General features: G+C 44.0%; 1 protein-coding gene across 1 annotated transcript in view; it reads right to left on the bottom strand.

Annotated features, from left to right (window-relative positions):
* LOC149336685 (uncharacterized) overlaps positions 1–17,159 on the bottom strand; it is a 69,020-nt gene that overhangs the window by 50,376 nt on the left and 1,485 nt on the right. The window contains exons 2-3 of the mRNA XM_089554207.1: positions 1,194–1,256; positions 366–904 (exon numbers count right to left, since the gene is read on the bottom strand). Coding sequence (XP_089410333.1) covers positions 366–904; positions 1,194–1,256 — 602 coding nt within the window. The remainder of the gene's footprint in view (positions 1–365; positions 905–1,193; positions 1,257–17,159) is intronic.

Genomic DNA, 17,159 nt, shown 5'->3' with positions numbered 1-17,159 from the left:
GTAAGATGAAGTTTTACTACACAACCACACTTATCTGTGACTGGAGCACTTTCCTCATGCCGTTCCGATTTTTATGAGCAGAGAACCAGACGTGCTTGCAATCGTTCAACCCGAAATCAAACATGTTCCCTGTGAATATGGCAGATCGCAACACAGCACAATCTTTGTTAGAAAGCACGTTGATGGACAACCTTAACTTCACTTTAGGTCCCCAGTGAAAGCTTGCAAATTAACATGCTAGGGTTTATAGAATAGTGGAGACTTTTGCATGGTTATGCTGTTCATGATACTTGCTACCGACACGCTAATGTCCGAGAGGAAAAGTGAGGATGAAGCAGTTTTCAATTCTAGTGTTTTTTTTGTACGTGCCTCTTTAGGTCCGACCTCCTTGCGAAGACCATGGGACACAGCTGGCATTGGTGCGGCTTCTCGCCTGTGTGGATGCGAAGGTGGTTTACCAGTGCACACTTCACTTTGAAACTCTTGCTGCAATGGGTGCACTTGTGTGGTCTCTCTCCTGTGTGGGTGCGAAGGTGCTCTACTAGGTGGCTCTGCTGAGTGAAGCTTTGGGGACAATAACTGCAAGTGAACGGTTTCTCGCCTGTGTGAGTACGGAGGTGCACAATCAGGGTGGCCTTCTGTGTGAATCTTTTGCTGCAATGCGTGCATTTGTGTGGCTTCTCACCCGTGTGGGTGTAAATGTGGGCTACCAGGGTCCTCTTCACTGCGAAGCTCTTGCCGCAATGCCTGCATTCGAAGGGCCGCTCCCCAGTGTGTGTCCTCTGGTGGCGCTTGAAGCTTGTGTGGACAGTTGTAGCATAACCACAATCATGGCACAGGAACCGTCGCATTCCTCGCAATTTTTCTTGTGTTGGTGAGCTGGATTTGACATCAGTGAATGAGCCTGCACAAAGAAAAAAAACGTTTACCGGAATGCGACGGATATGCCTCAATCCATAGTTCTACACTGATGCCCCCTTCAAGAAGGGTAAATAAATGATGAAGGTGCCCCTAATCAGTCCCTATTATGTTGTTGACACTTTGGGTGCCAAAGTCAGCACGTCAAAGTTAAATAAAGCTTAGCCCTGACACCAAACATTCCTTCCTTCCTATCTGGCACGTAGATAACATCCAGCATATAGAAGGTCATTAAGAGCATGCCACTACAGCTGCATATGTAATGAGCTACAAACATTCTGAGCCTCTGTATGACTTTAGCCCTGTCAGTCCCATCTTTGTCTTTTCACCAACTTGAGCTGACAAGAAAGAAGGTAAAAAATAAGAAAAACATCCCCCAGATGACACTCAGTGCAGCAAGAGGGCCATTCTGATTTCTCAGCCATTACATTTGTTGGAGATCAACTTTACGGTGAAAATATTAGACCGCACACTGCTTACATCACTAAAAAAAAAACTTTGGGGCAAATATAATCTGTTTGCAACAGCAAAAACAAGGCAGAGAAATGAAGATAAAAATAATAGACAACATCAGACAAATTAAAATTTACCAGAAAGTTTAAAGCAGTTTAAATAATCATGCTTGTTCACACGCAAGACCAAGAGCGGAAGGCTGCCTCTAAATAATTTAAAAGCTCAACATAACTTAATAAAATGCAGTGGCAACATAACGAGACATTGAAAACGGAAAAAGAAAACAATGAATTCCACTGCTTAAAGTTCAAGGCTCAATATATCTCACTTCACATTTGTGCAAGAAAATTTTATTCCATGAGTTTCAGCGGCAAATCACGGCATAGAACGTCTGAACAGCGGCATATATTACAGGGCTTCCTGACGCAATCACACCCCTCAGTGTTCATAAGCCAGATTCTGGAGACAGCTGGTTAACTATATTTGTCGTCCGACCTATTTAGAATGCAACACCACAGTACTTGAAATACATAGAACAGAAAAAAAAATGGACAACTCAAGGTGTGCCCTTTGCTCTGCTTTTTTCTTCATTTTATTGTTTTAAATCCAAAAATTGGATATATGCAAGGTGTCACTGCTCAAACCTCATCAAAGAAATACGACCACCAAAGTGCAGACTCTCTCAGACAATCACCGTAATAGCATGACATGCACATGACAAGCGTGGTTTCAACGCTGCAGCGCTGAGACACCTGACAATGCACCGACGCTATCCACTTGATTGTCAGAGTTCTACAATCTTTCTACCAACTATTGAATCCATTAACAATGTCAGTTTGGTCATCACAAAAGGTGCTCTGAGCATGTGCAACTGTCTCCGTGAAAATGGGCAAAAAGTACATCGTGCATCTGAGGAATACCTTGACACAAAGCTGCAATCCTACCTGTAAAGAAGGTGTGAGATGTGAGGAGAGCATTTGCTCTGTTGAAAGTAAAGTTAAATATGTGGGGCAAAATTTATAAATATTGGAGAGTTGCCAAAGCATGACATCAAACTTGAAGTACAAAACTGGTCAGCCACAGATTATTACAGCAAATTGGGAATGTGACAATGCTCATCACAGCAAGTGCTAAGTCACAATTTAACAAGTTGCACTACAGTGAAAATAAAAGCAAAATAATTTGTACAAAAGTAGTCAATTTGATGGAATAGGGATTAGCACTTCATTGAAGATACCAGAAGATGGGCTTACGACCTGAAAAAAGAAAGGAAAAAGAAAAATTATCATCAGCCAAACTGTTCCATCTCTATTCAAAGCTGCCGCTCTGGCTGAGTGGTTATGATGCTCGACTGCCAACCTGAAACATGCTGGTTCAATTTCACACTCAATGGTCACATTTCGATAGAGATGAAATGCTACAGGCTCATGCACTGTGCGATGTCAGGGCACGTTAAAGAAGCTCAGGTGGTCGACATTATCCCAAGCCCTCCACTACGGCATCCTTCATAGCCCGAGTCACCTTGGGATGCTAAACCCCATAAAACCCAACAATTAACTTTGATTTGCAAAACAATTTCTCTCAATAGCCAGTATACATACAGGACGCAAACAATGAAAATGCAACACTCTTCAAATTTAAAATGGGATCCACGAGAGCGCTGTGCTATCGCAGCAGCCCATCACGCCTCGTGCTGTTGTTGTTGCCTCAAAAACAATGGTACATACCCACGGTGGGAGATTGGCCAGGGTTTCGTGCAGACCCAAACAGCAAAAAACTAAACTGCAACACACTCTCGCGCTGAGCATTGTACACCGTCGTCTTCAACTTCCACCTTCGGAACGAACACATCAGACCAGCTTAAACTCGATCGTAGCATAACTTCAGTCAATTATTGTCGCCAGACGTGCCTATGACCAAGCAAAGCAAAACCATGAGCCAAAAAGGCTAAACACACGCATTCGCACATCTGCTCGGTTTAACCACATTTAGCCCCTAGCGCTTTGTATTTTTTGTACATGTTTCTCCGTGATTTCTGTCATTGCTTAATTTTGGTTTACTGTGTGGCCACTCAGAGCTTCTCTCTTATTTTGGTAGAGCGAAGCCGGCACACGAGCAATGAAAAACAAAAATTCACAATTTCCTTGCACTTGTCAGCGCCTCCGTAGTCACAGCGTGACAAAGTGCAAATAAATGGTTTATGTAGGAATAGTCTTCATGCAGCTGGCTATGCCACCTCCGAAAATGTCAGAAAAAAAAAAAAAATTTGGGATAACACCATCAAACTACCGCGCATTCGTCATGTGATCACTTTTGTAGCGCGCACTCCCGTTCTTAAAATGCCGCCAAAACGTCTTGTTCTCAGCATTACTGAGGTTGCAGTATTTGTCACAAGGTAAACGCCAGCCCTAAGCAGCCTTGTGCACTTAGATGAAAGAGAGGACTCGGCCAAGACAGGTGCAACCCAGACACATATAGATATGTTACTGATCGCTAAGCTAGATCTTCCTGAATGGCGTTGTAGGCAAGTTGCGGTAAAAATCAATGCAAAGGCTGGACCAATGTACAAAAATCGCTCTTTTGTAAAAAGCAACGAGAGCAAGCAAGTGCGTTAATTGTTTGCCAGAAAACAGCCGCTAACAAGGTTTACTAGCGGCCGTCGTCGATCGCACAGGGTCTTTAGTGTCTCGATGTTGCAGCCAAGCTTACAGGTTATAACCAGTAAAGTAGCGTCCATCCCAAGCCCAAATACCGATCTCCAGAAAGCACAACTACCAAGCGAATATGAGCCTGCTGGCCGCAAATCAGCCACTGCGAGCAGGCTCCTGCAGCGACTTGTGCCCCCTCGCCGACAGCCGTGCCACTAGTGGCACGCGGTGTCCCTATATGAAACTTTGGCCGGAGTTTCGTGACCAGAAAAACATTGAAGGACTATGCCACGGCCAAAGAATGCCATGGCACAAAGTATCTTCATCTATCCAAGGTGGGGTCAAAGGCCCATTTTACAACCCCGTAAACCATCAAACGTCACATGGACATCGAGATATTTACGCTGGACATTAGACACCTCTACTAGACATCCATTTTAGTACAGTTTACCAAAAATCTACGTACCTATACCACAAAACTAGTGTCCAGTCCGAGGTATAGTACGTAGTGCAGACATCCAGCTCGACATTTACCAGATATTTGTGCATACTGTAAGTATGCCCAGTCTACATAGTCTAGACATCTACATAAAGAGAATATGACTATGCACAGACCAATAATTTGTCTTACATACGGCAGTTGTAATAACTACAAAGTCTGTATTACAAAAATGATTTACGTCCTCACCATACTGTTCCTTAGGTCATCTCTTGCCTACGGGCTTCCGCTATAGCATGCTATGATAATGCTAACATAACGCAAACAGCATTATAATGCAAACAGCTTTATGTTAACAATGCCAACGAACTCTCACGGGAAGAAATCTCCAAGGGACAGTGCGATGGAGACGACCTTAGATTTCTGTAATGCTGCACGTAAAGCACGGGAGCTTGCAACCCATGCTTTATGCAACGACACGTGCTTTATGAAAAAACACAATTGTGTTTTTTCCTTGACCTATGCCGGCTTTGTTATTTCAGCTACGATGTTATTAACTGAAGCTAAAATATTCTAGTCTAAACAACAAAACAGGCATGGGCACCTCGTGTAACGTCAAGGCAAGCTAACCGATTATCATTGAGGGTAACGGGCTGGATTTAGAGACAAAGCAAGCACAGCAGAAAGAATCAGGTCAAGAGGGCAGATGAGGTTATAAGGTGCCGCCGCTGGCACAGGATAGGGTTGATTGGGAAAATTTTTGGTGGCAGTGGACATAGGTTGGAGATGATAAAAAGTGGGGCTCAAGAAGTTTACTCTCAAGAAATATGAGGTCACACATCCAGCTACACAAATGCCAAAACTTTCCTCAGTTCAGCTTTCCAGTAGTTATCACTTCTAGCGCGACTAGCTGTTTTAACACACTTTTGAGAAAAATTAACTGCAAAAAATTGAATTGAACCAATTGTTGTACTTTAGATAGTTGTATAAGTTGAATAATATATGCTTAATCAGAAAAAGAAAGGTTATCATAGTTCTGCGGCTAAATTAAAAAAACCAAGTTTTTTTAGTGTAACCTCGCACCTTAAGCTGATATAGCTTTGGCTGATGCGCAAGGTATAAATTTAAGGTAAGCATAGTAACGAAATAACAATGTGAATCCTGACCAAAGTGATTGGCATTTTAAGCCACCTGTGCCCAGTTGAGTCATAAACCTGATGGGTGTGCATTTAGATTTGCCTTTACTACTTCCAATATTCTTTCTTCTTTTTAGTCACGATAATGTTGCCGTGAAGTGAGAACGGACACACATAAATACAGACAGTGCTGGTCATGACACCAATTTGCTCATTTGCTTTACCCACATGTATGCTACACTGCAAATCAATGTTTTTGAGGAGCACATCCAACCCTCTATGCATTCCCCAGTCCTCCCTCAGTACCCCCCATGCCCCACCTCTTCCCCGTCCCAGTGGGATTCTGTTCTGTCTAGCACAGGACGACAAGCATGACCTGATCGCCCAGGCCACCCATATAGCACCAACTCAGTGGAAAGCTTGTACCTATCGCATCACTGGTGGGTATCCAGCAGCACTAGATCGAACCCCGCACATAGCGCATGCGATATGGATGCTTAAAGGTGCACTGAAGAGGAATCTGAACTCGTCTGTTTGCCGCGGGAACCCAATTTACACGTTCTGAACATTCTTAGAAACTTCGATTTATTGCCTTGTGTGGCCGATTTCCCTAATTAAATCGAACTAACGTCCGGCTCTCGCCTTTATTTTTTGAATTCTCCCCGTTTGGTGGGCAGAGTCGACCAATACGTGAAGTGCCTTTCACCCAGTCCCGTGGCGGCTTGCCGCTCTGCCATCAGCGGAGTAATACGTAGTAATCCGTAGAAGCAAAGAGTCCATGCGTATTTTTATTTCTTTGCACTTATTTTGCGGCGATAATATCTGCGAATGAAACTATTTATTCACGGAAACCTAAAAAACAAAATAAAGCGAAAGCAAAGCCTCCACGAAGCTGGCTGAAAGGGACTCCACGCATTGGTCGACTCCGCCCATCGTACGGGGAGAATTCAAAAAATAAAGGCGGGAGCCAGACGTTAATCCGATTTAATTAGTGAAATCGGCCATACAGGGCAATAAATCGAGGTTTCTAAGAATGCTCGAAACGTGGAGATTGAGTGCACACGGCAAAAAGACGAGTTCAGATTCCTCTTCACTGCACCTTTAACCTGGCAAGACTCTGCAACTGCTATGGTAAAATTGCTTTTAAATTGGGATGCGACTCTAATATGAGTAATTTTCCAAGTTTATTCCAAAATTTTCCAGAATTATCCCACAGATTTTTTTACATTATTAGAAATAGGCAGTCTAAGAGCTTGAGTCCTCACCACCGTCGAACTGTTTGCACACCTGACACTCATACACTGGTTTGGTTTAGGGTTCGTCCCAAAGCGACTCAGGCTATGAGGGACGCCGTAGTGAAGGGCTCCGGAAAGTTAGACCACCTGGGGTTCTTTAACATGCAATGACATCACACAGTACATGGGCCTCTTAAATTTCGCCTCCATCGAAATCCGACCGCCACAGCCGGGATCGAACCCACGTCTTTCAGGTCAGCACCCGAGCACCATAATCACTAAGCCACCACGGCGAACACTCATACACCGTCTCTCATTGATGTTCAGAGTGCAAATCTGATTCAAAAAGAACAATCATAATAAAGTGGCCAGACAGCCATATTTATACAAATTTAACAGCAACAAGACAAATCATTTCTTCAGGCAGCGCGGCATAAACTCAGGCTCGTTTCAGGACATTTTGATCTTATACATTGCTGTGGGGAAAGATTCCAAATGGTATGAAAGTGCAATAACACACAATATTTTATGAACCGCAATCATGAAGCTTGAACTCACTCTTGTCTATGTGCATTTATGTGCATGTGCATTTATGTGCATGTCTTACAAGAACACTCGCCCAAAGCCTAGTTGCCACTCAGTCACATAAAACAGCAACAGAAGTACCATTAGCAAAAAACTTGAAGTGGCCCACTGTACCCACATTCATTACAAGTTAAAATTGCCAAAACATGCCATTTTAGATAACAACTGTCAGGCAGAGTAGTTGCTTGAGGCATATTTTGCTGCAAAGCTTTTCTCTTTGTTTTCCTCATGTTAGCTTGAATGCCTGCAAAAATAAACAGAGTAATGCATCATGTGTGCAATAAAAACAGAATGTCACATGCAGCTCTACTTAACTGGTAATTGGATACGACAAGCACATCCAGCTGAACAGAGATTATTACTATTACTGCTATCACTGCTGCTGCTCCTACTCTTAGGTCGGGTTCATTTGCAAACAGCGACCGCCAGACCTAGCCTAAACAACATATTGGCAATATTGGCATATTGGCTAAACAACATATTGGGAGTCTGGCGCAACTGAGAGGGCAGAGAGATAGAATGTGCAAAAGGAAAAAATTAATCTACAAGACGGAAAACACGACATTGAACAGTGAATTTGGGAAAATATTTTGTAATCCTTGCCCAAAATGTTTGCACTCATAAATTCAGTTTTTTATAGCCTCTCAATTGGTCAGGTTAACTGGTGACAAATTTTCACGCTTCGAGCAGGGCTATTGTAGAGTCCAGGTGCATTGTGCAGCTACAATACCGTTAAAACACACTGATACAATTATTACAAAACTTTTTCTGGGCAAATGCACCACCATCTTGGCAAACACTGCACCTCAGGAACACTACTGCTGGTAAGGAAAAGTATAAAACAGCATGGAGGAGAAGAGGAGCTGAGAAAACAAGATAAGGATATCCAAGGCAAATCCATAAAAATACTAGCCAGTTGGTAAGCATCATGTAGCACTTCTGCTCAAATCTGTGAATGTTCCGATGCACAACAGCAAATTCCAAGGCACAGTGAAACAGTTTCGCCTGCAGTGTAAAAGGAAGAAAGTGACAATGTTCTGGCTGGAAGTAATTTGATTTATGGAGTGGTGCTTCACACTTTGTCGGAAATCTCTGAAGATTCGCTTACAACCTGAAAAAAAGAAAGAAAAGAAATATACCCCAGACATACTCTTACCACAATCCATACATATCTCTTTAAGACTTCCCACATCTACACAACTGGAACTGCGACAAGCTAAGGCCACACGGTGCAAATCAGGAAGCAAGACCAAGAAGGGTAATGACTGCAGTGTTTCATGAGAATAGGGATACCAAAGGTGAATGTGGACAGCAGTAGAACTGGGTCATTCCAGTGCTTGCAGAACAATTCAGGTACCTGTACTCAGCTGACTGGATTCAAAGGGCTACATCTAGTTGGAAAGCTCTTACATGCATTCAAAACAACAATTCAGCTAGTCACTAAAAACAACATACAAAAAAGTGCAAAGCCAACACTCTTGAGATTTAAAGAGGCAACTGTCAGAAGCCACGTCTCAAAATCTGAAATCAGGCATGTGGAAGATTCAAAACATCTGCTTTAAGTCTTTCTTGCATTTCTCACTGGAGTGGAAATGTGAATATTAGGCATAGAGAGCAAAAAACATGGATCTAGCACGTCAAAAAGGCAGCAATTTTGGGGAAAAGTCAGAACTTATCGCTTCAAATGTTTAGAGGATTCCCCTAAACATTTGATCAACACTGTTCCCACGTCGAGTTATTGATCAATTTGCTCTCGCCCTACCATAAGCTTACCGTCCCGGTTAGCTCAGTTGGTAGAACGACTGCTCCGGTGAAGCGGTGGTCCCGGGTTCGAACCACGGACCAGGACGAATTCTTCTTTAACTACGAAGTTTCTGAGCAAGCTGTGTAGCTTTCCTTTGTAGCCGTATGGCTGCGCTTGGGTGGACGCCGTTGAGTAAGTACTCCCTTGTTATCGCTTCGCACTCAAGTATGCTTTTAACAGAGAAGTAGCTTTCATGCTGCTATATTTGCAACATCTAAACTTAAAACCAAACTAAAATGCTGACTTTATATTAGATGTAAAAAACATGGCTCCAGGGAATTGGGGCCACTGCCTCCTAGCGATTGTTTACACACTCCCATGCTTGCAAAAATGAACAAGGCAATGTGCCATACTGCGACAAAAAACAAAATTAAAGATGTGTACGGTTAACTGCTCAATCCATTTCATGAGAACGTACAAATGACTTGCCACTAGAACAACTTAATATTGCTGTGCTACTATTACTACTACTACTAATTAAGCTAGCTTCATTTCCAAACCCTGGAAACTGGACCTAGTCTACACTGTATCTGGGCAAGCTGGTATGGCACAGAGTGCAGAAAGATGGCATGTGCTGAAGAGAAATGACCTACAAAAGGGACAGTTAGAGGTATCCGAACACTCGAAAGTCAGAAAAGCATCTCGCAGTTAGCACTAGTGAGCTCGTTTTCTGTCGCTTAATAAAGTCAGGTAAAGTGCCTGTATATCGCCACCATACCTGGAGACGCTGGTATGTTCTTGTGTGTCACCTTGTTTTGGATGTATGAGCTTCTAGGCTAGGTTCACAAGCAGTCAGCATATACCCAATGAGTCCGGCACGCAGGATGGATTTGCTATGCACAGTGGGAAGATGAAAAAAGGCCCACAGCAAAATCTCATTCACTTGAGAACCTAGTGCCGTGTAAAAAATACTGAGAACCTAATGCAGGTGACCAGTTTATGTAGGAAAAGTCACACAAATAGCACGAAAGCAATTTCTGCACTTGCAAGGCAGAAAGTTCCACGAAACAACAGAACAGGCAACTTTGACATTTGCATGCAGGGGCTTTTTATGCATGCAGAAAACTGAAGCTTTGAAGTTTCCACTTAAAAAATTTTTCTTGCAACTCATTAGCAATAACAAGAATCTTTGCAAATAAAGACCACTTAAATATGGTTTTGATGCATTGGGATTTAGGTTGCAATGTTATGCATAGCAACAGCACTTCAAATGCTGTGCCATCATAGTAGGAGTTATTACCAGTAATGCACTGTGGCTATTTGGAACATTTGAGCTGTACGATAAAAAAAAAACAATCCATGCAACTTGCCATCAATTTTTTTCCATTTTGATGCATCAGGCACAACACAAGTTCTCATCCACGGCTGCGGACACAGTGCTGGTGTTGTCCTAGCCAAACAATGGCAGAACCATAAACTCGTCTTTACTATGCCACCTGCTGAGCGGAATTATTTAATGCACATCAATGAATGTGAGTGTTCGGTGCTTGCTCGGGCTGCTGCCAATTTTCACCGTTTTCTGTTCAGTTGGCATTTCGCAGTCCTGACCAGCAATTCTGCTCTTCTGGCTTTCTTCGCTAAAGAGAGAAAAAAAAAGCGATACGGGCTGACCTGGCACCGGGCCTTATGTTTGCAAGAGTATTCGCTCACCGTCACGTACATCACCACGATTTAGCTGCTTGACCTTCACCCTGTACCGCCCGATTGCAATGAGAGGGACCATATTTAGTTTCTCTTCCTCATATCAGAACTTCTCAATATCACCCACAAACAGCGCCGTGATCTCTCATTACAATCGCTAATTGCAGACCTCGACATTTTAAGAATTCCTCCCTATGATTTGCTAGACATCACTATTGCCTCAATATCCACTCTAATGGGTCTGAGTTGCTGCTTCTTTTGCCCTAGTGGCTTTGCTTACGCGTCTTGAGGAAATACCTGCCAATCGCTCGCTGTCTGGGCGTGTAGATTACACACAAACAGGTGCGCAGCATTTTTGCAAGAACCAGTTTGTGCCGCAACACATAAGGCTATGTTGCCTCCTGTGATTTCCGTCACCAACTTGTGCTCTTAAGCCTACTGACATTCACTGGAACCTTTATATTGCATTGATCTCAACCTGCTGGTACCTTTCCAATGTCCTGCTTAGGTGATAAGTCGATGGTCGCTATCACTTATTCTACAGCCAGGTACGTTATACCAACCCATTAGCCATAACGTGCGCTAACAATACCAAAAGTTTTTCTCTGCAAGAGGGCTTCCTTCAGCATGGTACTCCATATGACAATTATTTACTGATTAGGGGGGCTATTTTCTGCCGAAAACAGTCCTCCGCTCACGTTCCAACTAGTACAAGCTGACCACACAGCCTATAATTCCTCGAATCCACCGACTGAATGCCTCGACCGAACATTGACCGGCATACTCTCCTTTATATGGCTTTCGCAAAAGTAAAGTCCCGAAAGGGGTTTGCCTCTAAGCATGGTTGTGGGGCTCCTGCAAGATCCAGGGATGTCCTATATTTTCCAGGCCTAACGACGACAGTTCTGGTCTTCAAGGCAGTAGAACTCCAGTGATACATAATGAGCCACACAGCGTGGGACCAGGCGCAGACCCCAAGGGACCTTCACATTTGCAAAGGCCTGAGCCGACAAAAGTAATTGGGAAATTGCTCCACCTTACGTTACGTTGGCCACTGTGACACCGCTGTCTTTTTGCCATTTTATCTTTTGTTCCCCATGCACACTACATTGTCCTAGGTCCTGGACACATCCGTACTGCTTGCTCGCGCATCAACAACACAGTATGCACATGTCACTGCATGCATGCGGAGCTAGCTCACGTGCCAATTTGCCAGCGCCCGTCTCTCCTCGTCACAAACGAATGAGCAGCCGGTTTATGACTACCCTCATTGGGAAGTCCACGTCCTTCCAGGCTACCTTGTCCTCCTGTGGTGCCTGTCTCACTGGGCCTGAAAAACTATATTCCCGCTACATGGGCCACTCCCGAGTGCTCCTTCAGGTGACTGATATAGCCTATGTAATTGCTCAATTTTCCAACAGTGTTCACCCACCTACACACTAGCTGAGGCGACGCGCTTTCAGCTAAGCACCCGGAATGTGCTGTCGCCGAAGGGTCTTGTCACAGTCATATAGGTGCAGGCAAAGGGGATGTCAATAGCGGTACATGTACTGGGCGCCCCTTCCTGTCGGCTATTCGGCTACATGAGCCTATATTTTGTAAATAGGTCTTCCATGCGATGCTTCAGTCCAATACCTTTCATACGTAATAGCTCAAGGCGACTTCCAAAGCAAAACAGGCGCAGAGGCCCCGTTTCGATGGAGGCAAAATGCAAAAGGCGCCCGTGTGCTGTGCCATGTCAGCGCAGATTAAAGATCCTCAGGTGGTCGAAATTATTCGGGAGCCCTCCACTACATAGGGAACCTCTTTTTTCCTTTAACTCCTTCCTTTATCCCTGCCCTTACAGCGCGGTTCGGGTGTCCACCGCGATATATGTAAGACAGTTAGTATGCCATTTCGTTTCCTAAAAAACAATTTTCATTTTCGAAATAAGGGGGGGGGGCACAACTAAACTACCGCACCGGATGCCGTCCACCCTATAGCGACGACCCTGGAGCACACTCCCGATATATCAAGCTTATCATTTGATTTGTTGATTTATTGGGGTTTAAGGTCCCAAAGTGACTCAGGCTATGAGGGACGCCGTAGTGAAGAGCTCCGGAAATTTCGACCGCCTGGGGTTCTTTAACGTGCACTGACACCGCACAGTACACGGGCCTCTTTAATTTCGCCTCCATCAAAATTGAGCAGCCGCGTCCGGGATCGAACCCGCGTCTTTCGCGCCAGCAGCCGAGCGTCGTAACAACTGAGCCACCGCGGTGGCTATCAAACGAACAGCGAAATTGCAGTTTGATATACAACGCGACTTTTCAACACTGGTACACAGGAATTTCAAAGGGATCACGTGTTGGCCAAGTCAGATGCAAGATCCGTAGTGGATGGGCCATTTCTTTTTTTTTTTTTTCTCGTAGTCGAGAATCAATGACTGTAGTACACTGACTTACCAATTTAGCCGCCAGTCTTCTCTTGACAAGTCGCTTTGCAACGTTCGAACACTCTCTGACAACGCCCGGCCGTATTATTGTTATCACTGCTCCAACAAAGAGCGCGCCAGAAGAAGTTCGAACGTGGAGTTCAAAGAAGAAAACTTGGCGGACGCTGCCGACTTGGGAAAACAGCAACACTGACATATGTTAGAGTCGCTCTTCCTCCAAGCAGTCGCTGCATTTCGCACCAATGAGCGTGAACATACGCACATACAACGCACTACTTTCGCCGAACACGGAACTACAGGAGTGATAATTTTCGCGCCCGCATCCCACAGCTTTGACGAAAAAGAGCAAAAGTAGGGAGAAGCTTTGAAGTTTCCGGTTCCTTTCGCCTAGCGCGCGGCCGGATCGAGCCTCCCATTGGCCGAGGCGCTGTGGTCACATGTTAGCATGATGGCAATTGCCATCTTGATTGCCATCACCCGTTTCAAAGGGGGCGCTCCTATCCATCCATCCATCCAGCGCGCGCTGTTTCCCGCCAGCTTTGACGACGTCTACGCGTTGCGGCGACGCCATAGAGCTAATATACCAACTACGCCGAGCTTCCGTTACCCTTACGGTTGCTTCAACCGAAGAGGCAGTGGGCAAAGGTTTTTCGTCATTCTGTCCGGAAACAGGGTTGCCAGGTTTGGCTACTTTGCGCCAAATTGGCTACTTTTAGGACCGCTTGGCGACAAAAATTTTGGCTACTTGGCTACTTTTTGGCTACTTTTGAAATCGAAGTTAGGACTGTAATGGACCTCTTTTTCTGCCAATGGTCCATGCATCTTTGCTTGTCAGAATGCCATACGTGAACACCATTATTCTGCGGTGCCAGTCTTTTTGTTGAAATTTTGCCTGTAATTATGTCCCAGACTTAAAATACTTCTCGCTCCTGTGTTCTCCCAGGCGAGATTCCGCCTCCGCTATGCAATGCTGTTATGTAGGTTTCCTTAGAACCAGCAAGAAGAAATGTCCTATCACCATTCACTCAATGCGCTTCAGCTAAATAAGGATGTGAATTGCTACTTAGCTGATATACCTTGTTTCCTCAGTTGGATACTGGTTCAAAGCGTATTGATCGGCCACACATGCTAGCCCGACATCCAATTGGATGATGCTGGGAATTACAGTCTTGGTTAAAATTTTTCAGGGCAAATACTGTTTCCTTTTAGCCGATTACTGGGGAACGGGGAAGAGCAAAGGGCTTTGAAACGCGATGACGAAGACTCTTTGTATCGTCCAGCGATATCCGGAGAGCCATGAGTTCCCCAGTATACGGCTGAAAAGGAAGCCATGTGACTTGAAAAAATTTGACCAATGCTATGCTTTTTATGTCTTTAGAACATATGAACTGCATGTGGCGATCAGTCTGATTTTGCAATATAAAGCTGAAAAAAGATCACAAGAGAGAAACGGAAAAAGAAATAGGGACATCAAAATCAAACCCTTGTTTAAGGAGCAGTGAAGAAATTTCATGCAAAAATCAATGCCAGGCATGCCATATATATATACACACACACATATATTTGGGAATTAAAATTGCCATGGCTGTGGCTTAGGAACACCAATTATTTCTCCTCTGAAAAGAAGAAAAACATTTCTGATTACTTTTCCCACACTCTCTTTCCCTTCAGAAATTCCTCGCGCGTTTCCGTGCTTCTGTCCCATGGTGTTCATGTATTTCCTTTCATTTGATTTACGATGCTTTTGTACTTCAAAGTTATTCGCATTCACGATTGCCCTGCGTCCTACCAGAATTATATATTTCTTACGCCCTTTATGCTTCTGGTGACGCTTTTATGCAACTTTGGCGCTATTTTTGGCTAATTTTGACACTTCGGCAGCTAGTTGGCTACTTTTTTGGCTACTTTTCTTCTTTTTGTGGCTCCTTTCAAAATTTAGGACCTGGCAACCCTGTCCGGAAAAACCAATGCGGCTTGCCGAAAGGTTTCGCTGCAGGCATAGGATCGGCCGGGAAAACATTGATAATGAGCGGGATCCCCGTCTTTACTATGTGAATTGCCGTTCTTTAGTTGTCAGCCGCATTTTTTTCGGAGGATTTGTTGTGAAGAGCGAGCGACAGCAGTCTTTCTTCGCAGTTAATGCCGTTTGGCATGTTGACGGATTCGTTCGCTCGCGGACTACGAAAGTCGTGCTTCTCGTTGTCTTAGCCCCGCCGTTCACGCTGCTGGCTCTGCTAGGCTCTCCAGGGGCAGTTTAATTCATGTCGCGCGAATTTCGTGGCGTATATATGCCACGAAATGGCCGCGACATGAAACTGCACCTGCAGAGCCTATCGAGGAACGCGGTTCAGCAGTTGCCACTCAGTCTCCTCCAAGTCATCAAGGCCATTCAAGTTAGAATGGTATTTGCTTGCATGCTCCTAACAAATCTTAAATTTAATTGCTTGGATATAGTGCCATCAGGTAAATAAAAATATTTGAAGTGCTTGGCAGTACGCAACATGAAAGAACTAAGCCCAAACAGGAGGGTAGTATGCTATTATAGGTTACATTTTAAGGATGCTTAATATGCAAGATTAACCAAAACTTCAGCTTTGTCAATAAAGTGCAGTGTAGCTCTCTTCAAGGATTTGTGACAAGAAATATCATACTCTGCAAAAAACACATCTAAACCATAATGCTCTCTTGCTTGGAGCAGGTTTATAAATGAAAGTTTAATGACCTGTAGGGCATCAGAATTGCAAAAGTACACAGAGTAAGGGTTACCACATGCTGCCTACTAATGGCAAACATCCACATCAGAACAGATTCATAAGTATGCTTTGCATGAGAAACTTATTGAGAAAGTTTGATTAAATACGGATTTTTGTGTGTTTTAAAAATTAGTGCCAGTGCAGTCACCTGTGGAGCCACCTCCTGGCAGTCGCCAAGATGTTTTGGTGCCTTGCTCTGCACAAGGTATGTGTAACAATGTAACAAATTTACTATCAAATTTCAGTTTGTGTCTTGCATTACTTTGCTTTTTTCTGTTTGCAAGCCAAGGGTGACTCAGCAGGGGCATTTCGTAGACTAACCCACGGGCTCTCGGGTTTCTTAGCTTCATTGAACACCAACAGGTTTCAAGACATGCTTAGCAACTCCATGTGACCTAGCTTTGTACCCTTTCTGCATAAGATGGAGGCGGAAAACAGCATGCAGATGCGTAGTCCATCAACAAATGTGCAGCATCAATTAATAATGCATGGCTGCGTATTGAATAGTCTGCTGTTTGCAGTTACAGTATTATTAATATTCTCAGAACAAGCAGATAAAAAAATGGAGCGTAAGGCATGCATGTGCTAAAAAAAACCAAAATGTTCATTGATTTGAAATACAGAACCTTGTGAGCGAGGACAGTCACATTCTGGAGGTGTTTGTGCGCCCATTTTTATGGCTTTATTGTTGCTTTTCCAGATACCTCTCTGCTTGTCCTGCGAGAGCTGTGTGTGCTCAAGAAGGACGTCAGGGGTATAAAGAAAATGCTTTCTGTGTAATAAGTGCACCAGGGCTGTGCGGACAACATCATTGCCATGCTACCTCTAAAAACTGAACAGGATGTCATTGAGACTGAAAAAAAGCTGGAGGCCAGCCAGGCACTGTGTATTGAGATGGTATGATTAAACTCATTTGCTTAAACATTTTTTGCATGCAGGTCCCATCAGTTAATTGAGCTGCACATGAGTTTTAGATTTCAGTGGATAGTATTAAACTTCGCCTCGGAAGTTGTGTGCAGTGGAGTGGAAACAAGCTCAAGGCAGATTTCTTGCCTCTTAAGTTGACTGGTGAGCACATGAGAAGAGTATGCTCAAAGATGTCATCTTGTGCTT

Source organism: Amblyomma mixtum, chromosome 7 (assembly GCF_055824585.1).
Source record: "Amblyomma mixtum isolate Tamu chromosome 7, ASM5582458v1, whole genome shotgun sequence".
Lineage (NCBI taxonomy): Eukaryota > Metazoa > Arthropoda > Arachnida > Ixodida > Ixodidae > Amblyomma > Amblyomma mixtum.
Note: the sequence above shows the minus strand (reverse complement) of the source record. Positions and strands in the feature narration are given on the sequence as shown.